At 42.1% G+C, this 26,481-nt stretch overlaps 1 protein-coding gene across 1 annotated transcript in view; it reads right to left on the bottom strand.

Annotated features, from left to right (window-relative positions):
* The window catches only part of glra2 (glycine receptor, alpha 2), a 164,068-nt gene that overhangs the window by 118,495 nt on the left and 19,092 nt on the right, over nucleotides 1–26,481 (bottom strand). The window contains exon 3 of the mRNA XM_067992687.1: nucleotides 2,313–2,380. Coding sequence (XP_067848788.1) covers nucleotides 2,313–2,380 — 68 coding nt within the window. The remainder of the gene's footprint in view (nucleotides 1–2,312; nucleotides 2,381–26,481) is intronic.

The following is a 26,481-nucleotide window of genomic DNA, read 5'->3' on the forward strand; positions in this document are numbered from 1 at the left end:
TAGATAGATTTCTAGACACAAAAGGCATCGAGGGGTATGGGGAGAGAGCAGGAATACGGTATTGAGATAGAGGATCAGCCATGATCATATTGAATGGTGGAGCAGGCTCGAATGGCCTACTCCTGCTCCTATTTTCTATGTTTCTATGTTAATAATGGTGACCAGTCCTCCACTTGTGAGTAACCTGATTTAAAATCACTGAACATGACTTATAAAAACTATACTGAACCAGTTAATAGTTTGATTGGTGCACACTAGCCAGTTTCTTAATAAATGCAATATTTTTTGATATGAAAAAACTTTGAAAACGTGCCTACTGGTGCCTGTGCACCTCTGAAAATGAATGCAATTTGAAGAGCCTTCCCTAATCAGCACAATCGGCGGAATCAGGCAATTTTGTGGGCAGGGTCTAATCCGGCAAATTCAATCTTGAACCAGCACAAAAGGTCACGGAAATCACAAACGTAAGTGGTTTTGGCCGCAACTTACTTACGTTTAAAATTGCCTGATCTTTTGCACTAGTTCGGCTGATTCTGCCCACATTGTGCTAATATTACTGGCGTAGAAAATCGGAATCTCAACCCTAATTATTTGACGTACCAGGGTATATTTTCTTGTTGGTGAAGTTTAGGCACAAGTATTTAATATATTCATACTACGTTCCTTTGTGTGTTACTTTTAGGCAGGTGTTAACCCACTTACTTTAAATAGATAGTTTTCTTAAAATAAATGGATTAAAGTCTGCTTAAAAATAGCACACAAAGAATTAAGTGCAAGCTTGTTAAGTGTTTGTACATAAACTCTGCTGATAGGAAAATACATCTGTTATGTAAGTGCTTTACCTCAACATAGTTAATAATTTTATAATATATTTTTATTAATTCTCGGGATATGGATCTTGCTGGCAAGACCGGCATTTTATTGCCAATCCCTAGATGCCCTTGAGAAGGTGGTGGTGCGCCTCGTTCTTGAACCGTTGCAGTGTATAAAAGCTGAGAGGCTATGTTACAGCAACAGTCTGTTCCCCCTCTCTAATCTAAACTCCTACATGAAACTTAGGCCTTGAATTTACATTGCATGGAAATTAGCATACGGCTGCTTAATGTGTTTCCGTAGAATCCCTTGGTCTGCTATTTTAATGGGGGTGTTAATGTATTTAAAATAAATCAGTGAAAACCTACATTAAAATATTGCACAAAGGAATTTAATTAACAAAATTATGCTGTGTGAGGATTAGTATGCATACAAGTTAAGTGTCCATACATTAATCTTTACACAGTATGATTTCAAGGCCCCAGAAACACATCTACCTTTACAATAATGGCCTGGAATTTCCTGAAAACTTTCGGCGTAACAACAGCGTAAGTAGGGCGTAATGCCAATTTTCAGTGTGAAAGATCGAGGAAATTTGGCCATAAGTGACTTATGCCTGTTTTTACTCTACACCCGAATTTCCTCGATCTTTTACACCGATTCCGCGAAACCTCACAAAACCCTTTGCCACTCATTAACACAGCTCCACGGTCATGCAAAAGACTGGATTGAGCGAGTTTCCTGTATTTATGCCAGTTTTGAATGGGCTGGACCCAAATTCATATTCCTGGTGTTATATGCTGTTTGAAGGGATTTTTAAATTTCTCCTCACTGAGACCGGTAGTGTATTTTATGTACCTATGAATGCAGTTTTACAGTATCAGAATGAGCTACATTAAAAATTGAAAATGCATTTTCTGAACCTGCTGTGCCTGGTTTCATAAAGAATGTTTTGATGGCTTCAAACTTTAACTTTCATACAAAAAGAGGGATTTAAAGAAGGAATATGGCATAAGTTGCACGCTTTCCTCAGGTCCCAATTGTTTATGCTGATTTCTGCTTGTTTTATGCAGGTTTTTACATTCTGTAGGAAATTTCAGCGTAAAGTTTGATGCAACTTTCCGGTAACGCCGTTTGATGTTTTTAGATTTTCATTAGGAACAGGAAAAAGTAATTAGCCCGAACAAGGCACTTATCAACGGAATGGCCTACCTACTCACCTTACTTTCTCAATAATGTGAATGCTTCATTTTACAAAGACTGTAATGGGGTTTTATGTTTTTTTTAAATGTTTCATGCTGGTATTAACTCTTAGGACAGATCATCCATAACCACTGCTTGGATACCCAATGATTCACAAAATTGGAAATATCATTTGACACACGTAATTTGGAGCAGTATAGCTTGGTTCTGCTCACCTGGTTGGTAAAGGCCCTGGTGGTAGGCTGACAAACTAAGCAATATATTACAAGATGGCCTCAATGCTCAGTCCCACTCACCATTGTCGTTTCTGCTATTGAACCAAAGCTGTTGATAAATATGTTGCATGTAACATTAACAGGAGGACCTGCAATTTGAATGATAAACAAAAGGAAGAAAATTGACAAGCTGCTACTGTACAAGACATCAAGTTATTTGACAGTGGCCATCAGCACTTACCATTGTGTTCTCCGTGACAGAGCCGAAACTGTTGATAAAAATATTGCATGTAACGTTTACTGCAGGACCTGCGAAATGCAAGGACAATGTTGCAATACAAGTTGGAGCAGTGAAAGTACTGGAAGATGGGAGATGCCATGATGACATACTTTGATAAGTGATGAAACATAACCAGACATTCCAAATTTACGTGGTAAAAATTCGCATCGGGCGATAGTGCGTAAGAAGCGATATCGAATACGTTATACTTCCCGCCTGATATTCAGTCTCATTGACTTCAATAGAACGGAATATCAGGCGAGTGTATAAAGGGCGGTCAATGGGATACGGCCCCTTTAACACCACTGCCCGAGACCAATTTCTATCCCTGTATGTGGTGCATTTTTTCTTACTTCTCTCCATATTGCTTCATTACCCATTTGTTTTCCTTTCCTACCCCACCCTCCTCAATTTTCTCCTCCTTCTTTCTTGAAAGTATTTTATCATTTTGGGGCACAGTTCTGTGGGTCCTTGTCACCCCCCTGTACCACTCTATATAAGTGAGTCGAAAGATTGAGCGTCAGCGGAGCGTTCAAACATGGGGAGTGGGAAAGGGGGGTGTCGCAGCTGAGCCCAATTCTGTGCTCAGGTGCACTTTCCAGCAAGGAAATCACTGGTCAGCAATCACAAGTGGAACCCTGTGGGATTTTTTTCCCTCCCCAAGCCAGGGGTGCTGAGGTCAATTACAATACTCCCACTGCTGCCCTGGCCTGAGGAAAACCAAACTCAGCACAGATTGATAACAAAGCCTGGAGCTTTCCTGACCTGTGTGATGTAGTTTTACAATGGGCAAAGCCCTTACCAATTGGCCCATCAAGGAAAACCCACTCTTTTGTTTTGCTTATTGAAATCATTTGTCCTGTTGGTGATGTCAGAGATGTAAACATCTCCAAACTAGAACAATCAAATGAGGACACACACAAGGCAGAATACTGGACAATGCTGGACACTAACATAAAGCAGTATTGGAGGTAAAGTTAGGAAAACTGTAACATACATTTCATAACTTGTAGTTATAGCAGCTTCCAGCAGGTTATGTGCTGGAATATGGGACACAGAACTAATGAATGCAACTCTAGGAACCCTATTCCAGAACACAAGCTGTTTCTAACTGCAGTACAGCCATCAGCAAAGCTTCAGTCTCATATTTAAGTAGCATTCATCAGATAGCCTTCTTACAATGCATGAGTATTTGGTACATTAATGGCTAGATAATTAGTCTATGAAACATGCATAAGCCTCTTATGTTTTAACAATGAATATTATCCACTGTACTCTCTATTATGTGTGCAAGTGCAATGAATGATTCAAATGTTGTAATATTGCAAGAAGCACTTTACTCCAAACTGTCTATGAATAATGTGAACAGCACGAACCCCAGATACAGTGTTGGAAATTAATAACATAAAGCAGTACTTTGTGCAGTGGTCTCTAGTCTCATTTATGACATACTACTAAAGCAATAATGTAATGAATTTCCTCTGTGCACTATGTTTAACAAAATTGGGAAACCGTTCATAAAGAACGGGTTCGTGATAATCTTCTCCTATTGAGCCACCTATAATTACTGCAGTGAAATCATATAATGCTCAGTGATATTGCTATAAATAGTTTGTATCTGGTCAGTGCAAATAATCTATTGTGAATATAACCTGTTCAATGTATAAATTTGCCAATTATGAATGTGCCTCAAGGTGACCAAAATGTATTGTAAAAAATTAATATATTTATTAGATAAATATTAGTTGTCAAAACTGAATCTCATTTTCAAAGATAACAATATTTCATTTCACAAAAACTTTTAATTGTCCATGTTCAACAAGATAAAAATGGCAATATTCTTCATTAGTAAGGTGGCAAGAGAGGTTTTAAGCCAACAATCTAAGGGTAAGCATTTCTAGGGATGTTTGACTGTTCTGAGTTTTGCTCCCACCGTAAAATGTGTGACAGTAAATGAAGGACTCTTAATACTTATGTTAAAGGCCAATCAAGAGAAACTGTTGGCAGAATTGAGCGGGGAGGGATATGAACAGACAGGGAGTTAACTCAAACCTGCTATTAGTTATATAAAAGATGGGCAAGATTTTAAAGTACCAGCACAGCTATTGCTCATTGTTTAAAGGGGATCTAAAAATAGTGACACCTTATAACAATACAATGAATAGTTCAAATGTGTTTTACAAAATATTATATAACCAAAAGAATCCAATAACAACAATTTATTAGGCAAGCAATGTTTATTTACCTGATATATTGTGAAGGAACAATTGTAGCTTTGTTTGTCTTTTCAAGGGCTGATACATTGTGCCAGAGCAACATAATTGATGGCCTTGGCATCAATGATAACAATTGACCTAGACACCCACAAGCCATCAAGTATTGTCTGTGCAGAAAAAAATATGAAAGAATGAATTCAAAAATGACACTGGCCCAGAAACTGGTTAAAAAAAGAACGGTGAGCTCAACAGCGCTCACCATAGTTAGTGGTGAAATTGAAGAGCAAGTTCTGGCATTCGCACATGCGCAGTGAAACGCAGAAATCCGGAACTTGCTTCTCCTGGTTCACCAGTGATATGTCAGCTCACGTTAAAGGGATATCGCCAGCTGCAATCAGTGGAAACAAGGGACCAGCATCAACTTGCTCATCTGCCCAGCTGAAACGTAACTAATATCATCACAAAACAGGTATACTTAAAAATACCAGGTCTAAACTACGTTTTAACAGCACAGTAAGTCTTAATGACTGTCAAACTACTAAAATTAACTTTTAAAAATGTGGAGTCTCATTATTCCTTATTTTAATAGTTTTTAGTCATTAAACATTTTTTTTTAAATTATAATTTTTTTAGCTTTTCCCCTCTGTCTCTTTTATTTAATTTGATTATTTCATACCCTCTCTTTTTCGCTGGTCTATAACTGTTTTTAAAAATGATTTTAATGTTGTATCTCTCACTTCCTGGATTTTACATTCCAGCTTGCAGAAACTCTTTGCAGCTTGTCAAAAATGCTGCAACCTGATCAGTCGAGGGGAGAGTGTGCTCCTTTTGCTTCTCCTATAGGTCCTGGCTTCACTGAAGCCAACGCTGGGCTCTTCTCCGCTTCCTATTAGAGGAATTGCCCGCAGTAAAGCCCGCTGTAAATTACTGGGTTAGTATAAATCTATGGAGCGGTGAGCACTGTTGGTTAACCGCTCCGAGCAATTTCTGGGCCAATAATACTCTTTGAAAGTAAATTCCTTTATTAATAAACCTGGTTTTAGCTTAATGGTGATTATCATTGATTATTATCTGCAATATCAATTTTGTTGATTTCTTCAATATGATCCTTTATGCGAATAATTTCGTTTAAACAGTCAGTGCTTCTAACATGGCTGGAAGTACTGGCTTAGAAGAGTTATGGAATCCATAGATGTGAGGGTGTTGAAATGACCCTTGTAGTGAGTTAAATCATCAACCGAAAAACAATTCAGCTTCAACTGTGTATGAAAATTCACCTCCCTCCCATCAGCAGGTCTTATAATCCTTCCAGCCATTACCCTTCATCATCACTCACTGATTAAATAAAAAGGACATTTATTTTTTAAATAGAAAGATAAATTTTAAAAATGATAATGACATTAATAAGAATTCTGTGCTCTGTCAGATTCTAGAAAGAATACCAATGATTACACCAATTTTTAAAGGTTCATTTATAAGCTTCTTAGCATAGTCAGACCACTACGTATCAAGTATTTTGTATCCCCATTTCTATAGTAAAGGTTACGACCTCCAGAAGACAAAAACACTTAAGAAATACGCCGAGAAAAGTCCATCCAGCCCATCCAAGTACATTATTATACAAGATTATAAAAATTATTTAATTTCCTGAGGGAAAGTTTTGCATAAGTATTCCCGGACTACCGAAAGTGATCAAGCGAAACTTCACAATATTCATCCACGCCTGTACCTTCACTGTTTAACCTTAGCCTGCTGCCCTACACAGACATTTCCCTGCACCAGATGACAATCTGCATGTGAAATAGGAATGGTGACCTGACATGGAGGAAGAAAGAAGACACTGAACCAGGAAATCAAATTATTAGATCGATACTAAAGCAAACAAAGTCATACTTTTTGATCTTCTGGACTTGTATACATGACAGTGTAATAGTTTTCACTACATATTTTGGTAAATAGAAATAAAAGGAATGAAAAATATACAGCATTTCATTTGAATGGGTATCATTGGCATCATGGGCTCGATTTTCACACCCTTGAGCGGGTGCGTTCGTGACAGGGTGACTGTGAAAATCGAGGATTCCCGGGGGGGGTCTGGAGCCCGGCTCCAACCCGCCCACTTCCAGGTTCCTCAGTGACGCGCTGACATGCGCGCGCAGCCCCCGCATGTGGGACTCCCGCCAGCAATTAAAGCCGGCGGGATCCCACTTAAGGTAATTATTTAGGTACTTCAGGTCGCTTACAGACCTGATTAACATGGTATTTTAGGAGGGGTGGGATTTTCCAAACAACTGGGACTGTTTCCCGTACTGGAGAAAACACTCCCAGTTGAAATGGACGTGTTGCAGCCATCAGCCTGTGGCAGCTGCAAAGGTCCATTTGACAGGTGTGGGGGGGAAGACCCTCATTCATTGCAGGAGGCCGCTCTGTCACTCTGGACAAAGTTTGGCCTCCACCACCCTCCTCCTAACAATAAAATTCACCAACTTGCACACTTACCCCAGTGTGCAGACACATTTACCTACCTTCACTTACCCCGGTGTCCAGACACATGTACCTACCTTGTGGACCCCCTCAGATGTACATCTTCCGGATGAGGGCCACCGTAGCTGCAGTCATGACCTCCTCAGAGGACGAACAGCATCGCCAGCCTCGCCGGCCATGCCGTCCACCTCTGACACGTGGAGCTCCACAACACAGTGCTGTGACACATCCACCTGCACAGCAGGAGGGAGGGCAACGGCAGAGAGAGATACGTCGCAGAAGGCACTACCCTCAACACAGGGTCTATAGACCGAGGCTCAGCTTCCTGGACCTCTATGAGCAGCAGTGCACACGGAGGCTCAGAGTCACTCGACATGTAGTCGTGGACATCTGCAGCCTCCTTCATGCCGAGCAGCTCCCGGCTGGCCCGAGCACCATCTTCTTACCTGTCGCTGTCAACGTCACCACTGCCCTCAACAACTTCTCCTCCGCATCCTTCCAGGGTGCCACCGGGGACTTCGCCGACGTCTCTCAGTCGTCTGCACAAAAGAGCCCTGCAAATACACCTATACCCACTCTGCAGTGACACAATGGGTGTCATCAGTTGTGGGTCTTCACAGTGATCCTCAAGAAAGGGCATTATTGCACAAACCAGACAAGATTCGCAAAGATGTGGCAGTAGTGGTGACAATATAATATGTAATGTGAGTTGATCAGAAATTAAATATAAGTAAAAACCATGACAAACCCTCAAACACCCTTGTGCATCCCCTTCATGCTCACGACACGTTTGCCTTACGCATCCTATTGCACATATGTGATGCATGCCCTGTGGCTGCAGCACAGGTAGTGGCAGGTTGAGTGAGGCTGACCGTGAAAGAGATGCATGAAAGGGTGAGTATGAGATAGAGCCATGAGATTGTATGAGGATTGGGTTGAGTGGTAGTGGTGGGATGAGTACTGGCAAGGTGAGTAAGTGCAGGTAAAATGAGGATGAGCTTTGAGTGGGTATGAGGAGTGATGTGATGGAGTAGTGTTGGCAGTGCAGAAGGAGATGTGGGGTGGGGGCAGTGATGTGGCAGACGGAGTGTAGGGGAATGAGTAAGTGTACTCACTTTGGCTGACCTACTGAGGTCATTGCAGCGCCTCCTGCACTTTATGCAGGTGCGCGATATGTTGGTGGTGCAGATGACCTCCTCTGCCACCTCGATCCAGGCCTTCTTGGTGGCAGAGGCAGGCCACTTCCTCCCGCCCGCCGGGGGAAGACCTCTGTCCTCCCCCTCCTCCTCACCCCATCCAATAATACCTGGAGTGAGGCATCATTAAACCTGGGAGCAGCCTTCCCCCTGGGCTGCTCCATGCTGTAATTTTTCCTAGTCAGTGGAGGACTGCCCCTTTAAATAGGGCTCCTCCAGCTGATAGCCTATGCTGCCCGCCCATTGCGCAGCTTTCCAGCGCGAAACCCGGAATCACAGGTAAGTGGCTGCAATTAGCCTGCGATTGCATGCGTAACACCACGATTTCAGTGGGCGCGTTACCCACGCGCCCAGTTGACCCCCCGCTGCGAACCCACCGCCCTCCTAATATCGGGCCCAATATCATTAACATTCATAAAAATAAATACAAAAATGAACAGAGAAAAAGGTAAGCAATTGAATTTTCTCAATGTTGTTGAATGTCGTTCACATCGTTCACCTGACGAAGGGGGAAGCCTCCGAAAGCTTGTGAATTTAAAATAAAATTGCTGGACTATAACTTGGTGTTGTAAAATTGTTTACAATTGTCAACCCCAGTCCATCACCGGCATCTCCACATCTTGAATGTATTTACATGAATGTATATGAACTCCAGGAGGTGTGGAGTTCAAAACCCCTTTAACAAAAGATATTTGAAGGAAAGGGTTAACAGTACCCCTTTTAAATAAAGACATTTAAAAACCTGCAAACACAGTAATGTGGCAAACTGTGTTCTCGCAAATCCTGTTTTTCCCTCATTGACGCTGATGGCATTGGAGAAGTATGAGTTTCAGGATCGAAGACATTGTACTGCAGATAGATATCTAAATCATTAAATAAATAAGCTAGATAGATAATATTGAGCTTATAGCATTGTCAGGCTTTCGAAACACATAGACTTTTGGAAGCACAAGCTTTTCAACACAGCAAGGTGTTATGTAAGAAAAGGCAACAAAGACTTACATCAAAGACTTCAGATCAGGAAAGCAATAATAGGTGTAAAAAAAGCATGGGCTTCTCATTCCTATCTGGTCATCTGTTCAAAAGAACTGGGATTTGTAAAACATCAAATAGTATTGCACCCAGCATATGGTCAAATGGTATAAGGAATGGATTTGTAGCCATTGAAGTAATCAAAATTGGAGACGTCAGGACCATTAAGAATGTCTGTGCGTAGAAATGAAAGGGGCTGTCTCTACATGAAAGACCATAAACAGAGACAGTAAAGGGGCCTTTTACAACCCATCGTTCGAGCACATGGTCTTTTCTACATCAAAGGGTATCCAGTCACATGATCAAAGCCTAAACTGTCAATCATTGAAGTATGTTATTGGTTGAGGCATAGCAACAGGGAGCGATTGGACAAAAAGAATGACCCTCCCCAATCCTATGTCCTATTGGTAAAAACAATACAATAAGAAGATTTTGAGAGAAGAACAGTCTCTTCTTCACCACCCGGCAGTTACAAGGAACGCACACTGCAGTTGAACATCATGCAAGAAGAAGAGGACCTCGAGTTCTGAAGAGTTGATCAATCTTCAGGCCCGATGAGCAAAATCCTTGGTTTAAAGACTGTATATGTATTAATGATTTGCCTGATGTATGTATGAATTGTTAAGCCATTACATAATAATGTGGTGAATTATTAAATATATAGCGGAATTTTATAAAGGAAAGTCCTTTGTATGGTTTGATTTTGCTTCATGGAATGCTCGTATGAATGATAACATCATTAAATAATTACTTTTGATTAACAAAACTACTGAGTGAGGGTGACTTTCTTTGCTTGACTATTTGTCCAGGGTCCAAGAATCACACAAAATAAGGAATTCCCTACAGGGGCTAACTCTGAGATGACTTATTTCAAGCTTCCCTGTGCTACAGATGATTTATCTTGTCCATGGTGCAGAGAAATGTAAGAAATATTTTGGGAGGATATGCAAAGAATGGAGTGTACACCCAGTGGAAAGAGACTGATGGGGCTGGATGAACAGGGAGACCCAGGAGTTCAAATACATATTTCTCTAAAGTTGCGAGTGCAGGTAGATGAAGCGGTAAAAAAGACCACTAACATTTTGGGATGTATAAATAGTGGCATAGAGTACAAGAGTAAAGAGGCAACGATAAACTTGTATGAGACAATAATTAGACCACAGTTGGAGCACTGTGCACAGTTTTAGATGCCTCATTATAGAAAGGGCATTAAAGCCATACAGAATGTACAATGTAGATTCATCAAATAGATGCCAGGAATGAGAAAGTATAGTTATGATGAGAGATCTGAGATACAGGGGCAATTTCCACTGCAGCAGAGAAGGACAAGAGGAGATATAATAAAAGTTTTTAAAATTATGAAGAGTTTTGAATAGGCAAAGACTATTTCCTCTGAGTGGAGAGTCAGTGATAAGTGATCATCAATTTAAAATTCTCACTAAGAGAGTGAGGAGATAAGTTAGGAGAGATTTCTTTACGCAGAGGGTTGTTGGAGCCCGGAGTGCTTTCCAACATTGACTGGTTCAGGCAGATGCCATTGTGCCTTTTAAAGGAAAAGTGGATGATCTTCTATTATAGATTCTCTGGATTGTAAGACACAAGCCACAGGAGACCTCATGGTGCAGGTCTGCTACACATATCATGTTCTCCTGTCACCCATATAGACTCTTGATTCGGGATTGTGCAAGACTGGTAAGAAGCAAATCCTCTGAATTATAGATGAGTGCTAGGAAAAACATTGTTGTCGTGAATATGGTGGATTCATCTGTGGAGACATTAGAGACAGTATTTAATACTGGACGACCCATGAACTGCATAACATTGTTGCAGGAAGTGAGAACTATTTATTAATTAACTTACTGCAGGCACAGCAAATAATGATAATTGTAAACAATTTTACAACACCAAGTTATAGTCCAGCAATTTTATTTTAAATTCACAAGCTTTCGGAGGCTTCCTCCTTCGTCAGGTGAACGATGTGAACCTCATCACAAATAATGATAGACATAGGATGGTCACACCAGAGGATTTACAAGGCTTATTTATTTCTAGATAAATCAGGTAAGCATAGATTGTTTATGTCACTTACCAGATTCTGCAATGGACTCCAATGTTGCTGCGGTCACCATTTTGGGGCATGGGCAGTTAGAGCGTCATTTTCTCAGATGGTGAAATGTCCTCCTGTCCCGATCAGTTGACTTCTATTTCTTATCAATCTGTAGTTTAGATCTTCCAACCATTTCCAAGTCATTATTTTAATTTTGACTGTCTTCTGGATTTCTTAACATTTTGGTGCATTTATTACATTAACAGTGATGATCCAGGCCTTTCAGTAGTCCACTGTGATAAGCATTGTAAGAATGGTGTACTTCCATTTCTGTACTGTGCAACCAACAGATAAAGTCTCACTTCACCCAAATGAAGGAGCTGAACGCTCGACAAGTGCAGCATATCTGAGGTGCACTACTCCTGTGAGGGGAGGTGTCCGTCCAAATTTGCATGGCCTGGTGGAGGCCTGCTCCCTGGCAGGGCCTGATCTGAGATTTGGAGGCAAAAACAGGAGGGTAGCTGCACGCCCAAGAGACATACAACTGAGCTCCTGGTTGCTGGCATCAGGCCTTTCTGTCCATTGCTGGAGGTTAGCAGCCAGAAGGCCCCGAAGCCCCAAGAGAGGGCCTCATCTGCAGTGTTATTGGTCTGTGCCTTCTCCATTGAAGAAACCCCTGGAAATCTCAGGGTAGCATAGTGGAGCAGAGATCAAACACAATGGGTTGGATTTTCCTCCTCCCACTAGAGGAAGTTTGGCATGAGACTTCCACTGATCCCCTTGTGACCCTACCCCACCTTCCTGGGTCAGGGCTCATTACCAATGAAGGATTTTGGACTTTTCACGGTGTCAGCTGTGGCTCAGTTGGTAGCACTCTTGTCTCTGAATCAGGAAGGCTGTGGATTCAATTTCCACTCCAGTGACTTGAGCACAAAATCTAGCCTGACACTCCAGTGCAGTACTGAGGGGGTGCTGCACTCTCGGAGGTGCTGTCTTTCAGATGAGATGTTAAACCGAGGCCCCATCTGCACTCTCAGGTGGATGTAAAAGACTTCTTGGCACTATCTTGAAGAAGAGCACGGAGATCTCCCCAGTGTCCTGGCCAATGTTTATCCCTCAACCAACATCACTAAAACAGATTATCTGGTCATATGCAGGACCTTGTGTTGCGTAAATTGGCTGTCGCGTTTCCTACATCACAACAGTGACTACACTGCAAAAGCTGGCTGTAAAGCGCCTTGGGACGCTCTGAGGAGGTGAAAGGCGCTATATAAATGCAATTCTTTCTTTCTTTCAATATAAAACCAAAAGATCAGCTTTAAGGAAATTGAAAGGTTTGGCTAGAAACCTGGATTAATTACCTGCTAAAGGAGTTGAGTTTGCTTAAAAGTATTAATTCCACAAAGGAACTGTTAAACTGACTGTTCAAGGCAGCATGCTGGAAAGGTTGGCCACATTTGAAAAATCTTATTCAGCAGACTGTCTAGAAGATTAAAGATAAGATATAGCTGCGAGGCCTTGAAAGTCTGTGAGAAGCTGTTGTAAATATTAGATACTGTAGTATCAACATGTTTTAAACCATGGGAAACAGAGAGAGTGTGGAAGGTACTGGAAGCTTGTTTTGCACCAGCAAGAAGGGACTAAAATCAGCCATTTTAGTATGTTTGCAGAGACAGTCCACAAGACCAATTGGAGATAGTCCAGAGGCAGTCCAGAAGAACACAACGTAGGATATCAATGGACTATTAACCTCTTAGTCTCCTGAAGCAGAAGAATAGGCCTTGTTGACTTTTGCGTTGTACTACTGATTTAATGGTTGTATGAATCTCTATCTGTAAAACTTGTTGTATTTTAATGTTAATAAAACCAATAGTTACAAAAGTAATACACCTTGGTTGAATCTTACCTCTGATTACCCTAAAGAGTTAAGAGAGTAAAACAAATACCTTATACCAATGCTGGGCGGGCTCCCCATGAGAGAGCCCACTGCTACCAGGGACAGAAAATCCAGTAGTACTGCAGTGGGATGGCTGCTGCACCACTAGGAGAGCAGGAGACCATTTAAAGGGAGCAGAAGAGCTCCAAAGATCCACATTTTGATTTTTTTTAGGCTTTAGATGGGGCCAAAGCCTAAGAAGTGAATTAGACCTGAGGAGAGGGAGAGGTGCCCACTACTGGGCCCTCCCTCTCCAAAAAGAGCATCAACATGCCTTCTGGCGCTATGCCATGGAGTACTGCTACCCTTCTCCTGGCAGTCCTTGTGGTTGGCAAGATCAGCAGTAGGTGGCAGGGGAATTTGGCAGGTTGCCAGGTCCCGTCTCTCTATCGTCATTTGCAGGCGGGGGGGGTGGGGGGGGGCAGGGGGGGGTAGGTGAAGGGGGCGCCTGGCGGCCTCCCCGGCAGGATAGTGAGGGAGGAAAATAGAGATAGGGAAAGGAATGCAGTGATAGACTTCACCACCTGATTTTCCCCACTGTTTCCATCTCTGTACCACCCAGTCGGGAGCAATATGACGGAAGCAAATCCAGTGCAATACGCTAATCAGTAATTGTATGTTATTACTGTTGTAAGTCGATGCCTAGAAGTACCTATTGTGTTCAATGCTCAGAAAATAGGACCCCAAACCATTTCTTGTTCATAATTTGTGAAATAGTCCGACGTAATTCTTTTCTAGGTTAAAGTAACTCAACCAGCAAACACTAGCATGAATTTATTATTCAACGAACAACAAAATCTTTTTGCACCTAGCCTTGACTCAGTTGGTAGCACTCTCGCCTCTGAGACAAAAGATCGTGAGTTCAACAACAACAACAACAATTTGCACTTATAAAACACCTTTAATGTCGTAAAACGTCTCAAGGCACTTCACAGGAGCGATTATCAAACAATATTTGACACTGAGTCATATAAGGCAATATTAGGAGCTTGGCCAAAGAGGTATGTTTTAAGGAGCATCTTAAAAGAGGAGAGAGGGGTAGAGAGGTTTAGGGAGGGAATTCCAGAGCTTAGGGCCTAGGCACAGCGGCCAATGGTAGAGTGAAGAAAATCGGGGATGCGCAAGAGGCCAGAACTGGAGGACTGCAGAGATCACGGAGTGTTGTAGGACTGGAGGAGTTAACAGAAATAGGAAGGGGTGAGGCCGTGGAGGGATTTGAAAACAATGATGAGAATTTTAAAATCGAGGTGTTGCCGGACCGGGAGCCAGCGTAGGTCAGCGAGCACAGGAGTGATGGATGAATGGGACTTGGTGCGAGTTAGGAAACGGGCAGCAGAGTTTTGGATGAGCTCCTATTTACCAAGGGTGCAAGGTTGGAGGCCGGCCAGGAAAGCATTGGAATATTCTAGATGTAACCAAGACATGGATGAGAATTTCAGCAGCAGATGAGCTGAGGCGGGGGCGGAGACTGGTGATGTTACGAAGATGGAAGTAGGTAGTCTTGGAGAGGATATGGGGTCGGATGCTCTGCTCAGGGTCAAATAGTTCAAGTCCTACTCCAGGGACTTGAGCACATAATCTAGGCTGACACTCCAGAACAGTACTAAGGGAGTGCTGCACTTTCGGAGGTGCCGACTTTCAGATGAGACGTTGAACTGAAGCCTCAATTGAATCAGCTTCCATGAGCTGGATCCCTGAGTTTACATTGCTGTTCTTATCCTGGTGCCAAAATTGTAGACCCAATTTTTTTTGTGCAACGGCAAGATCCACAAATAGCAGTGAGATGAATAACCAGCTAATCTATTTTTTATTGGTAGTGTTGACTGAGGGGAGAGTGCTGGCCAGGACAACTGGTATGCTCTTCTTCAAATAGTGCCATGGGATTCTTAATGTTGATCTGCCCGTGAACAAGTAGGCAGGGCCTCAGTTTAACATTTCATCCAAACGGTGACGCCTCCAACAATGGAGCACTTCCTCAGTACCGCATTGTAGCATCAACATAGCCTATGTACTCCAGTCCTCAAGTAGTGCTTGAACCCACAAGCCTGTGACTCAGGCTTACTAACTGAGCTGGCAGTGGTAATGTATGTAAGAACTACAACCATGCTGTGCTATTCACATATTTTTCGATTGCTTACTTTTTATGTAAAATGTTTTCGTATGCGTAACACGCCTAATATTATCAAATTGAATATGATCATACCTCTCGAGAGTCCTGAATAATTCAGAGTGACCCAATTTTAATGCAGGAATATAGGTAAAGTCCATCTCCAGTAGTCTGAAACTAACTACACAAACTATAGCGAGACTGATAGAGTTATGGGGATAGTCGGGAAGCCGAATTAAAACTAAGGCAGCAAGACATCACACAAACAGTAGGTGGGAGCAAAAGTTACAGAAAAAGTAGGAGGCAAACAAAGAAAGTAGGAGAGAAATTTAAAGGGCAAGAAGAGGGGAAAAGCAAATTTATCAAATATAAGACAGTCAAGCAGAAAGAACAGAAAATGGGGAAAAAGTTAAAAAGTGAAAGGAACAGAGCAAAAGGAAGATAAAACAAGAAAGAAAAATGAGGCAGAAGAGAAGTGAAACATTAAAGTAGCCGAGGAATTCAGCTTGAATCCAGTCACAGCCCTCCTTACGATGCATCTAATATCTGTCACCACACTAGCTGTCACCTTTCAATATCTCTGAGGCATCAATATGTTAGAGGTAGCTAAAAATTGTTTTCATAGATCTTATAGTTTTATAAGAAAAAGCAAGATGCCTAGAAAATTAGCTTCTTCTTCCAAATCAGAGCCCTGATAAAAAGGACAAAGGTGCCTCTCTGTCTCTAGACTTTCAACCAGATGACAAGATCTTCTAATGTCTTAGAGAAATCATTTTTGGACTTCTAGCTGTCATCTTTATATATTTTTATGTGTTTGCGCTGGGAATTTCCTGGGAGGTTCTCCCAATCAGCCACCGTAACTTCTCCAGAGGTTTATGCAGTGTATCCGGGGTTTCCTTTAACCTTCCTCCGAAGTTAAGGTAACTGATGAGGCGAATAAATTCTACAGCATTTAGAATTCAGTGAATATATTTGAGTTTTGCTGAACAATTGACTGACTTTAGTTCATTGGATTTATTATAGATTTCCATCCACCTCTAGATCCCGAACTATCTGGGAGCAATGCCACGAGAGATCCAATCGTAAAATTAAAAATTAGCCAGTCATGGAACAGAGATCCATTAATGCATCCAAACATACATGTGTACAGCTCCTTTCTCATTGAACTCAATGCAAAGTACTGTTGTGTGATTCAAGTCTACAGATCAGTAGCTATAAAATAACTGCACCCTTATATTTGAGTTTATAGTTCATGACAATTCTATAGAAAGTAGTTTGGTTGTAAGACCCATCTCTAATCAGTTAAGAGATTTTTGTGGTTATTTATACACTACCTCACCACCACCTCTCTCAACCACTCCCACTGTCTCTGATTTGTCACACTGCTTGTCCGACATCCAGTACTGGATGGGCAGAAATTTCCTCCAACTAAATATTGGGAAGATGTCCTTTGTCCCCACTACAAACTCTGTTCCCTAGCCACCGACTCTATCTCTCTCCCTGGCTACTGTCTGAGGCTGAACCAGACCGTTCGCAACCTTGGCATCCTATTTGACCCTGAGATGAGCTTCCAACCACATATCCACTCCATCGTCAAGACTGCCTACTTCTACCTCCATAGCATCACCCGTCTCCGCCCCGTCTCAGCTCTTCTGCTGCTGAAACCCTCATTCATGCCTTTGTTACCTCTAGACTTGACTATTCCATTGCTCTCCTGGCCGGCCTCCCATCTTCCACTCTCCATACACTTAAGCTCGTTCAAAACTCTGCTGCCCGTATCCTAACTTGCAGCAAATACCATTCATGGGTGATGGAATAGAGAAGGACAAAGGAGACATGAGCACTTCCCCAATGTTCTCAGTTTATAGAGTCCTCAGTTGGGCATCTCAGACAATTGGCATATTTAGAGAGTGATAACCCTTCCTGTTGATAAAAGTGACAGGTTTCTCAAGTAGAGCCTTCAGTGGCACGTGGGTCCCATCGATAGCCCCCTGCACCTTGGGGAAGCTAGCAATCTTGTGGAAGTCGATGGCCCTGTCTCTTTGCTGTGCTGGGGTCATATCATATTTGATGAGGTTGGATGCCCTGCAGAATAGAGCATTCATGGCCTGTTGAATGCAGGTCCTCACAGCTCCTTGCCTTATGGTACAGAAGTCCCCACTGCCTGACTGGAAGGAATCAGTGCCGCAGAAATAGAGGACTGTCGTCACCTTCATTGTCACTGACAAAGCCCCGCATGAGATGAACCGCAGCTTTGGGTTTTCATGGATCATCTCACATAGGTGGCCAATTGCTTCATTGCTGAAGCACAATCTGAGCACGCAGAGCTCTCCAACAGTGCCTCAAATTACATCCATTCCCTGTACGCTCTCTGTGGGGGATAGTAGCGAGATCGGTTCAGTCTCTGACACTGATGCCTCAAGCGATGAGCCTGCTCCCACTGCTCCAACTCCAGGTCGTCCATAATAATCAGGAACAGGAGAATGCCCAGTCAATAGGACATTACAATGCTTTCCCCTTCCTTACACGTAGAAATAGGTGGGGGGCCTGAAAATAATTGCCTACAGACACTAACAGGACATTGGATGGCAAAGCTGACAAGAATAAACTGACAAAAATGAGAGATTTAGGAAAAAGAAGACTCAAAGCAATTTCTAAACTGCTGGGAAGAGGCTCCATTGTTTTAATGGTCCCTTTGTTGGTCTCTCAGGCTGAGTCATGTGTTTGCCATAAATCACATCATTACCAGGTCACCCACGCCATTACTTTTCAGACAAACTGACTGTGGCACGAATAATGGCGTAAATCCAGCAAATTGATGATCGGCATTGACTACAATGGTAACCTGAACGGCGAGAATGGACATTTATCGGCTTTGATGAGGCTAACAGTGGAGCAAATGTGCCAACAAACTATGGTGCATTGCAACTCATTTACCTATTAATAATGGCGCACAACATTCTTACAACATTACTATGATGCAAGTTCTCAGCAAATTCAGGCTAATTGTCTTTTTTGCATACTGCATTTCTGTCTCAGCCTGATGTAGCAAAATAACACATTAAACCACACAGTATCCTGCCTGAAAGTTGATTAATTTCACCCATTATGGGCATTAGGTGAAGTCAGGAACTGAACCTGGAGTTACCCAGCTGCAATTGCAAGAAGATTACTTTGGTTTGCATATTGCATCTTTCCCAGTTGCCTGTTTGAAATGAAGTCGTAGTTACAATCAAGATTTTAACATGTTTCTTTTCAATTCCCGTGCACTTTGGTGATCTGTTGTGACTTATCACTCTTTTCTCCCATAGCCTGCCTCATTATTCAACTGCTAATAACCTATAGTCACATAACAAACACTTCAGGTTGTGTAAATGGATGTTTCCTTCATTTAAGTCACTTCTTAATACAAATCTGCAAAATAACTATTGTGAAGGAACATGTGGATCTTGGTCCAGTCCCCACCACGTACACTGGCCACACTGATCACGGGCAGCCTCCTATATCGGGCAAATGACGTTAACCATTCACCATTTCCATTACAGTCAATTACAAAAGTATAGCTTAGAACAGATTACACGATCCGGCTATTTTGGGTGATGTGGGAGGTGGAAGCTTTGTCATGTTAATGTTCACAAGTTGCCACCAACCCTTTTTTAATGCATTTCAATTGATGAACTCTATAACGAAGACATGCAAGACTTCTTGAATTACTCCAGTATATTGTAGGGCAAATCAAATCTGCAGGGGACTCCGGACCAAGGGGAATCACAGTGATCTAGCGATCCGGAGACAATCCACAATTTTGCTTCTTCTATACATCGCGCAGCGGTTTTACCGTCCAATCCTTATAGCGGGTGAATCGCATTAATGCCAATGCGCTGATGTAAGTGGTGGGGACTGTACTTCTGAGGCTCAGTTGGTAGCACTCTCGCCTCTGAGTCAGAGGTTATGGGTTCAAGCCCCACTACAGAGACTTGAGCACAAAATCTAGTCTAACACTCCAGTGCAGTACTGAGGGAGTGCTGCACTGTCAGAGGTGCCGTCTTTTGGATGAAACGCTAAACTGTGGCTCCGTCTGCCCTTTTAGGTGGATGTAAAAGATCCCATGGCACTATTTCAAAGAAGAGCAGGAGCATTTTCCCTGATGTCTTGGCCAATATTTATCCCTCAACCAACATAACTAAAAACAGGTGATCTGGTCATTTACTTCATTGCTGTTTGTGGGACCTAATCTGCCGCGTTTTCTTCATTAGGACAGTGACTACACTTCAAAATTACTTCTTGGCTAAAAAGCGCTTTGGGACGTCCTGAGGTCATGAAAGGTGCTGTATAAATGCAAGTTTTTCTTTCTTTTCTTACTATGCAAATCCACATTGGTGACACAGTGCACCTCGGTGTTTGCACTGCTGGCTGTTCAGCAACACGGCTTCATGACTATAATTTATTAGTTCCTTTGTAGGTGCTACAAATGTGCATATAAGTGCCAATAAAAATGTTTTCCTCCAGTGACTACAGTGATTAGTGCCAGAAAAAGAAACCAGCAAAGCCAAACGTGGTTACAGCCAGTGAAGAGCACTGCTGGGAAGGTACAAGACTGTTGCACTGAGGGAGTGCTGCACTGTTGGAGGTTGGTGTTAAACCGAGGCTCCGTCTGCCCTCTTCGGTGGACATAAAATATCCCACGCCATTATTCAAAGAAAAGCAGGAGTTCTCCTGGTGTTCTGGCCAATATTTATTTCTCAACCAACACCTAAAACATATGATCTGGTCATTTATTTCATTGCTGTTTGTGGGTCCTTGCTGTGTGCAGATTGGCTGCCATGTTTCCTACATTACAACAGCGACTACACTTCAAAAGTACTTAATTAGCTGTTAAGCGCATTAGGACGTCCTGAGGTCGAGAAAGGCTCTGTATAAATGCCTGTCTGTCTGTCTTTCTTTCCCATCACTGAAGACTAAAATTTCTAGTGTTTGAGAGATTACCTGCAGAGCTGGATCGCCATTAAGCACACCATTTCTCTGTGGTTTCCGTGAATCTTTCGCCAAAGTTGCAGCGATCGATTGGGAGAATCCCCATGAAAATTAATGGCGCAAATGCCTACTGGGTGCAGAGTTGATGCTCATTTCCATTGCCAGACAGCCATGAAACACTGTAACAATTTGGCAAGCCTTGCTCAGGCCCTGCATTCTCCTGCTTTCTCCCCATGTCCTAAGATGTAGTGCCTGTGTTATCTCCCACAGAAAGATTAAAGGCGGAGTGGAGACCTGCTGGAAAACCAAGATCTTCCTCGAGTGTAACCATCTGAACCACCTGATCATCTGCTGCTTAATAAGAACAGCAAGTGCCACCAGTGAAGATCAGCTTCGACAGCACCTCTGAAACCCAAGACCTCCACCCTAGGCAGCAGATGCATGGGAACACCATCACCTCCAAGTTCCCCTCCAGGTTACACACCATCCCGACTTGCACATATATCGCCGTTCCTTCATTGTCGCTGGGTCAAAATCCTGGAACTCCCTGCCTAACTGCAGGAGTACTTTCATCACATAGACTGCAGCGGTTCAAGGCGGCGGCTCACCACCACCTTCTCACGGGCAACTAGGGAGGGGCAATAAATACCGGACTTGCTACCGACGCCCATATCCCAAGAATTAATTCAAAAACAGCTTAATTACCAGTAAAGGTGAGCATTATCATCATCAGTTACTATCAGTTTAGACACAACCAGGAAAGCTTGGCATAGTTACCGCATGTTGCTTTGCTTTTTCTTAAACAGGCACTGAAAATTGCTCTGTAATGTATAAGATTATAAAGATACGGTAGGAATTCTTGTCTGTTTAAAGTGCATGTAACTGAGGGCATGGTCAGTTGTTGAACTTCCCAACACTTGCTCAGTTTCAGATCACGAGCTCAATCTCACTCATTGAAAACAGACAAGCTCTTTCATATAGTGATGCTATATAGTACATACTACACATAGAATTATCCTGGTGATCAACTGCAGACTATTTCTCTATAAACCTGCAATAATGACTAAATCCCCTGTGTAGTGTCAGTACACATAGAGAATATGGTGCTGTACAAACTCTAACGAATGAAGCACACAAGTAAAATTGAAATTTATAAATAACAGATAACAGCAAGTAGTTTCTAGCCAGTAATCTTATTTTAGGGCTCAAATAATGGTTCAGATGATGCTTCTGAACATAACAAGGGTCTTACAAAGCAGCAACAATAACTTGCACTTATATAGCAGCTCCAATATTACAGAAAAAACCTCAAAGTTCCCAAAATGGGAAGATGGACAAAAAGAAAGCAATAAAAGATTGCTTTGTATTTTTTAATAAGTGAATGTATTGTTTCATACAAACGATTCAAATGGAAAACAAGTCATTTGAGCAGCGTGTGCGCCAACATCCTCATTTTGTGGAGTCCACTGATAGATTTAGATCAATAAAGTTTCCTATTCAAACCATTCTAATTCCTGACAATTTAAGGGGAAAGTTTCACCATCACTTTTATGTGGCTGCAAAGTGGTTTCCAATTCACATAGTACAAAAGTGAGATTATAGGGGTATCGTCTCATGGCTCTGCAGCCAGTGTTATGCCTCACTAGATACAAAGGTAGGAGATGGGGTCTAACACTATAGCCCTGATTTTCCAACTCTTCACTATCGAGGTTCTGCACTGGCAGTGGAGCCTCATATAATTTCCCCTTATAACTCTGGAATCAGGTCCCCATCTGATTCTGGAACACAATGAGGTAAGATGTTGCAGGGAGGCTTTCTTACACTGCTCGAGTTTGACACTGTGTGGAGTACCACTCCAGTGCTCTGTCTAGACAGGTTTAAAAAGCATTTAGGGGGGTCTGTTCAAACTCCTGGACACTTCATAAACTGAAGCACAGTTTGATAATGTTTTTGAGAATGTGAACATTCCAGTCCATGCTCTTAAAATATTTAAAATTGACTCACTGGACGTAGGCACAAAATTCTCTCCTGGTGGCCAGGGTACAATTCGCAGCCAGAGCAAGCCATAGTATAACACGGCTGTTTCTGGCTGTAAATTATACTCTGGAGACTGCTAGTACAGGATAACAGCAGTGTTAAACATCATGGCTACTTCTGTAAGAGGGAATCCTGACTTTTTTTTAATTCGTTCACGGGATGTGGGCGTCGCTGGCAAGGCCGGCTTTTATTGCCCATCCCTAGCGAGATTTTTTACAACTGAGTGGCTTGTTAGGCCATTTCAGAGGGCAATTAAGAATCAACCACATTGCTGTGGGTCTGGAGTCACATATAGGCCAGACCAGGTAAGGACGGCAGGTTTCCTTCCCTAAAGGACATTAGTGAACCAGATGGGTTTTTACGACAATCTGGTAGTTTCATGGCTATCATTACTGATACTAGTATTTTAATTCCAGATTTTTATTTAATTAATTGAATTTAAATTCGCCAGCCGCCGTGGCGGGACTTGAACTCGTGACTCTGGATTTTAGTCTAGGCCTCTGGATTACTAGCCCAGTAACATAACCACTACACTACCGTACCCTACGAAATCAATGATGTTGGAACATACTAGTCAGGATCTAATTCCTTGCTTGCCTCCCACTTGTTAATCAAACCATTGCGTGGCATAATGATCTTCATGGCCAAGAGCCAAATATTTAATGTTTCCAGATAGCTAATATGAATAAAAGAAATAAAATATCATTGTCTGTTACTTTAGAATGGCAAAAGTATCAAAGGCATTACTAGTCAGTATGCTATTTACAAGTTTTTAATAGTCCAGTACACTTTTACTGCCACTAGATGTCTACAGCACATATAGCATTTGCTCTACAGTGCAGTATGTGCTAATTCAGGGTGTCCAAGCTTATATGGAGGCAACACATAAAGGTTCAATCCACGTTCCCATTAATTTGCATATATCTCAATTTGCTGATACTAACAGATCTTGGTGTTCTGAATCCACCAATGACGCACAACATTAAAATAGTCCTTTCCAAACCTCCAGATCCACAAACTTGAAACAGGACAAACCAATGAATAGGAAATATTAGCATGAATGGGACTGAATTTCCTGGATTTTGAGCGTCGGTTTGTCAGGGAGTGGGGGCCACATCTGGCCCTAGAGGCGCAGTTTGGAACTCCTGTACTAATGAACCAATAGTATGTAGTCTTAGAATATAACCTCTGCACTAATTTCTTACTGATTTTCATTGCTATAAATATCTGAGCAGAATTGTTAATATCAACTCCTGCCTAATCTTAGTCTTTATGTAGGAATGAAGAACAGACCTGAAACAGGCTCTGTGGTAGTGTAGGAACATGGGAACAGGAGTAGGCCATTCAGCCCGTCGAGCCTGTTCCGCCATTCAATTATATCATGGCTGATGGGTATCTTAACTCCATCTACCCGCCTTGATTCCGTAACCCTTAATACTCTTGCCTAACAAAAATATATGTAGAGGTAGACTAATGATAAGTGCAAGTAAATGACTGCACAACAGTTTTCATTGTGGTATCTCTTTCTGGCTCTTCCCTCATATTGCTTTGTTTGTTGTTTTTTTTCTTGCTTCATAGTTCACACCAGGGAGTCAAGGAGAGAATCAGAATGGGAGGTGGGCGGTGTTGCTGCTGCAGTTTTAGTTACGGTTCTTCAAGTCCATTGGGTAATTCAGGCACTGTCAGCATGGGACAAGCTGCCCACGTTTCTTGATCAGTGACACATGCAGCTAGAGCTAAAAAGAAAAGCTATAAAAAAATGTTGGAGATCTGAAATGAAAACAGAAGATGTCAGAAATGCATAAGAGGTCAGCCAGTATCTGAGCGAGATATACAGCTTTTAGTGTAAACCTGCCTCAGGATTTCATTGCGAAGAGTCACACCCAAAATGTTGTGTATTTACTGCAATGAAGTAAATTTTCCATGACATATTCTTACTGACATCTTCGATGGAAACAACTGTCGTTCAATGAGCCTTGTACAAAGGAACACTGATTGATAAATGTTTTGCAGCCACAGACTGATTGGATGTGAGCAGAGTATCAAGTATTTGCCCACAGGAAGAGAGGGAAAATAGAGCATACTGCTCTCATGCACATCATGTAGGTCGGCCAACAGCAGATTAAAGAAGACATGGAGCAGGTCTAAACTCTTTGCTTTAGCCAGGGATAATTACCAGAATTACCACTAGTGATGTTTATCATAGTTACGATCAGTGAAAAGAGGCAAAAAAGTACATAAATAACGACTCAAAAATGGGTTTAATGTGCACATTTTTAGCCTTCAATGGCAGATCATTTGTCCTGGTACTGGGTGTGATGCTATTTGTAACATTTAATTCCGAGTCATTCAATGGGCATCAGACAAGGATTTTTGACTTCAGTAAATATTGTGATATCAAGATACTTTTCTGATTTATATCTTAGTGAGCCTGACTTCATGTAGGCAGTTTTTGATTAAACATTGCACTGTAACCTTCAGGAGATAAATGACATCAATAAGCAATATATGAAGCTGTGACAATCAAAAGCTCACCTACAAGTGTATTATAGTTTGATGAAAGATTACCAACCTAACTCCAGATTAAATATATGTAGCATCATGGAACTTTTATAAAATTAAAAATATACTACTGAGTGAGGCTAGACACATCTCTCGCAAGCCTGAAGGAAGTACTTGATTTATGTAGGCCTTGTTCTGTAGTTTAATTTGTGGTATGCCTCGGACTCCCATCATGAATGTTGTTTATTACCACGTTTTAGGCTACCAGTCCGGCAACACCGCGATTTTAAAATTCTCATCCTTGTTTTCAAATTCCTCTATGGCCTCACCCCTCCCAGCCCTACAACCCTCCGAGATCTCTGTGCTCCTCCAATTCTGGCCTCTTGCGCATCTCCGATTTTCATCACTCCACCATTGGCGGCCGTGCCTTCAGCTGCCGAGGTCCTAAACTCTGGAATTCCCTCCCTAAGCCTCTCTGCTTCTCTATCCTGCTACCTCTCTCTTCTTCTTTAAGACGCTCCTCAAAACCAACCTCTTTGACCAAGCTTTTGGTCACCTGTCCTAATACCTCCTTCTGTGGCTCAGAGTCAAATTTTGTTTGATAACGCTCCTGTGAAGCACCTTGGAATGTTTTACTACATTAAAAGTGCTATATAAATGCAAGTTGTTGTCGTAAGTAGTGTCAAATGAATTGAAGAAGTAGAATGTTTTTAAAAATTGGTCTTTGCAATGGACAGCCCATCACCAAAGACTGCTCCATGAGCTGTGATACACGGTTGTCACTGTTAGAATTCAGGCACATGGGAACTGTTGCTTAAGTGTATTATGGTGATGGTGAGCAGCTCAGGGTTGATACAGTTATGCTGATTGATCACGAGGAAGGGGTTGAAAAATGGCATCAGCTGATACATCACAAGACTTCTGCAGTCAAAAGGCAGTGATGGTTTAAAAATAATATTAGCCTAGAGCCCAAATGTAAATAGAGCCCAATTATTAATATCCAGCTACCTGTATTTTTTAAAAAGCAAATCCACTATAACAAGCTTGTGTTTTATATTCGGTGGCCTAGTGCTATGCCTCAGACATCATCCAGGAGCACAGCACATATATGCTGATAACACTCAGCTCTAGCTCACCATCCCCTCCACTGATTCCAGGATTGTAACCACTCTTTTCCATTGCCTGTCCAGCATAAAGACTTGGATGAGTTGAAACTTCTTCCAGTTAAATGTCAGCAAAAGTGAAACCATCATCATCAGCTCCCACTAGCACCCATGCACCTCCTGCCTCTGCTCCCTGACTGCTCGAAGGTGCAGAACCTTGTTGTACCGCTCAATCCTGAGCTCAATATCCTCCTCTAGATCCAAACCGTTATCAAGACCTCTTTCTTTCATCTCCGAAAGATCATCCACCTCTGCCTCGACCTCTCCCCTTACTTT

The sequence above is a fragment of the Heptranchias perlo genome, chromosome 11 (genome assembly GCF_035084215.1).
Source record: "Heptranchias perlo isolate sHepPer1 chromosome 11, sHepPer1.hap1, whole genome shotgun sequence".
NCBI lineage: Eukaryota > Metazoa > Chordata > Chondrichthyes > Hexanchiformes > Hexanchidae > Heptranchias > Heptranchias perlo.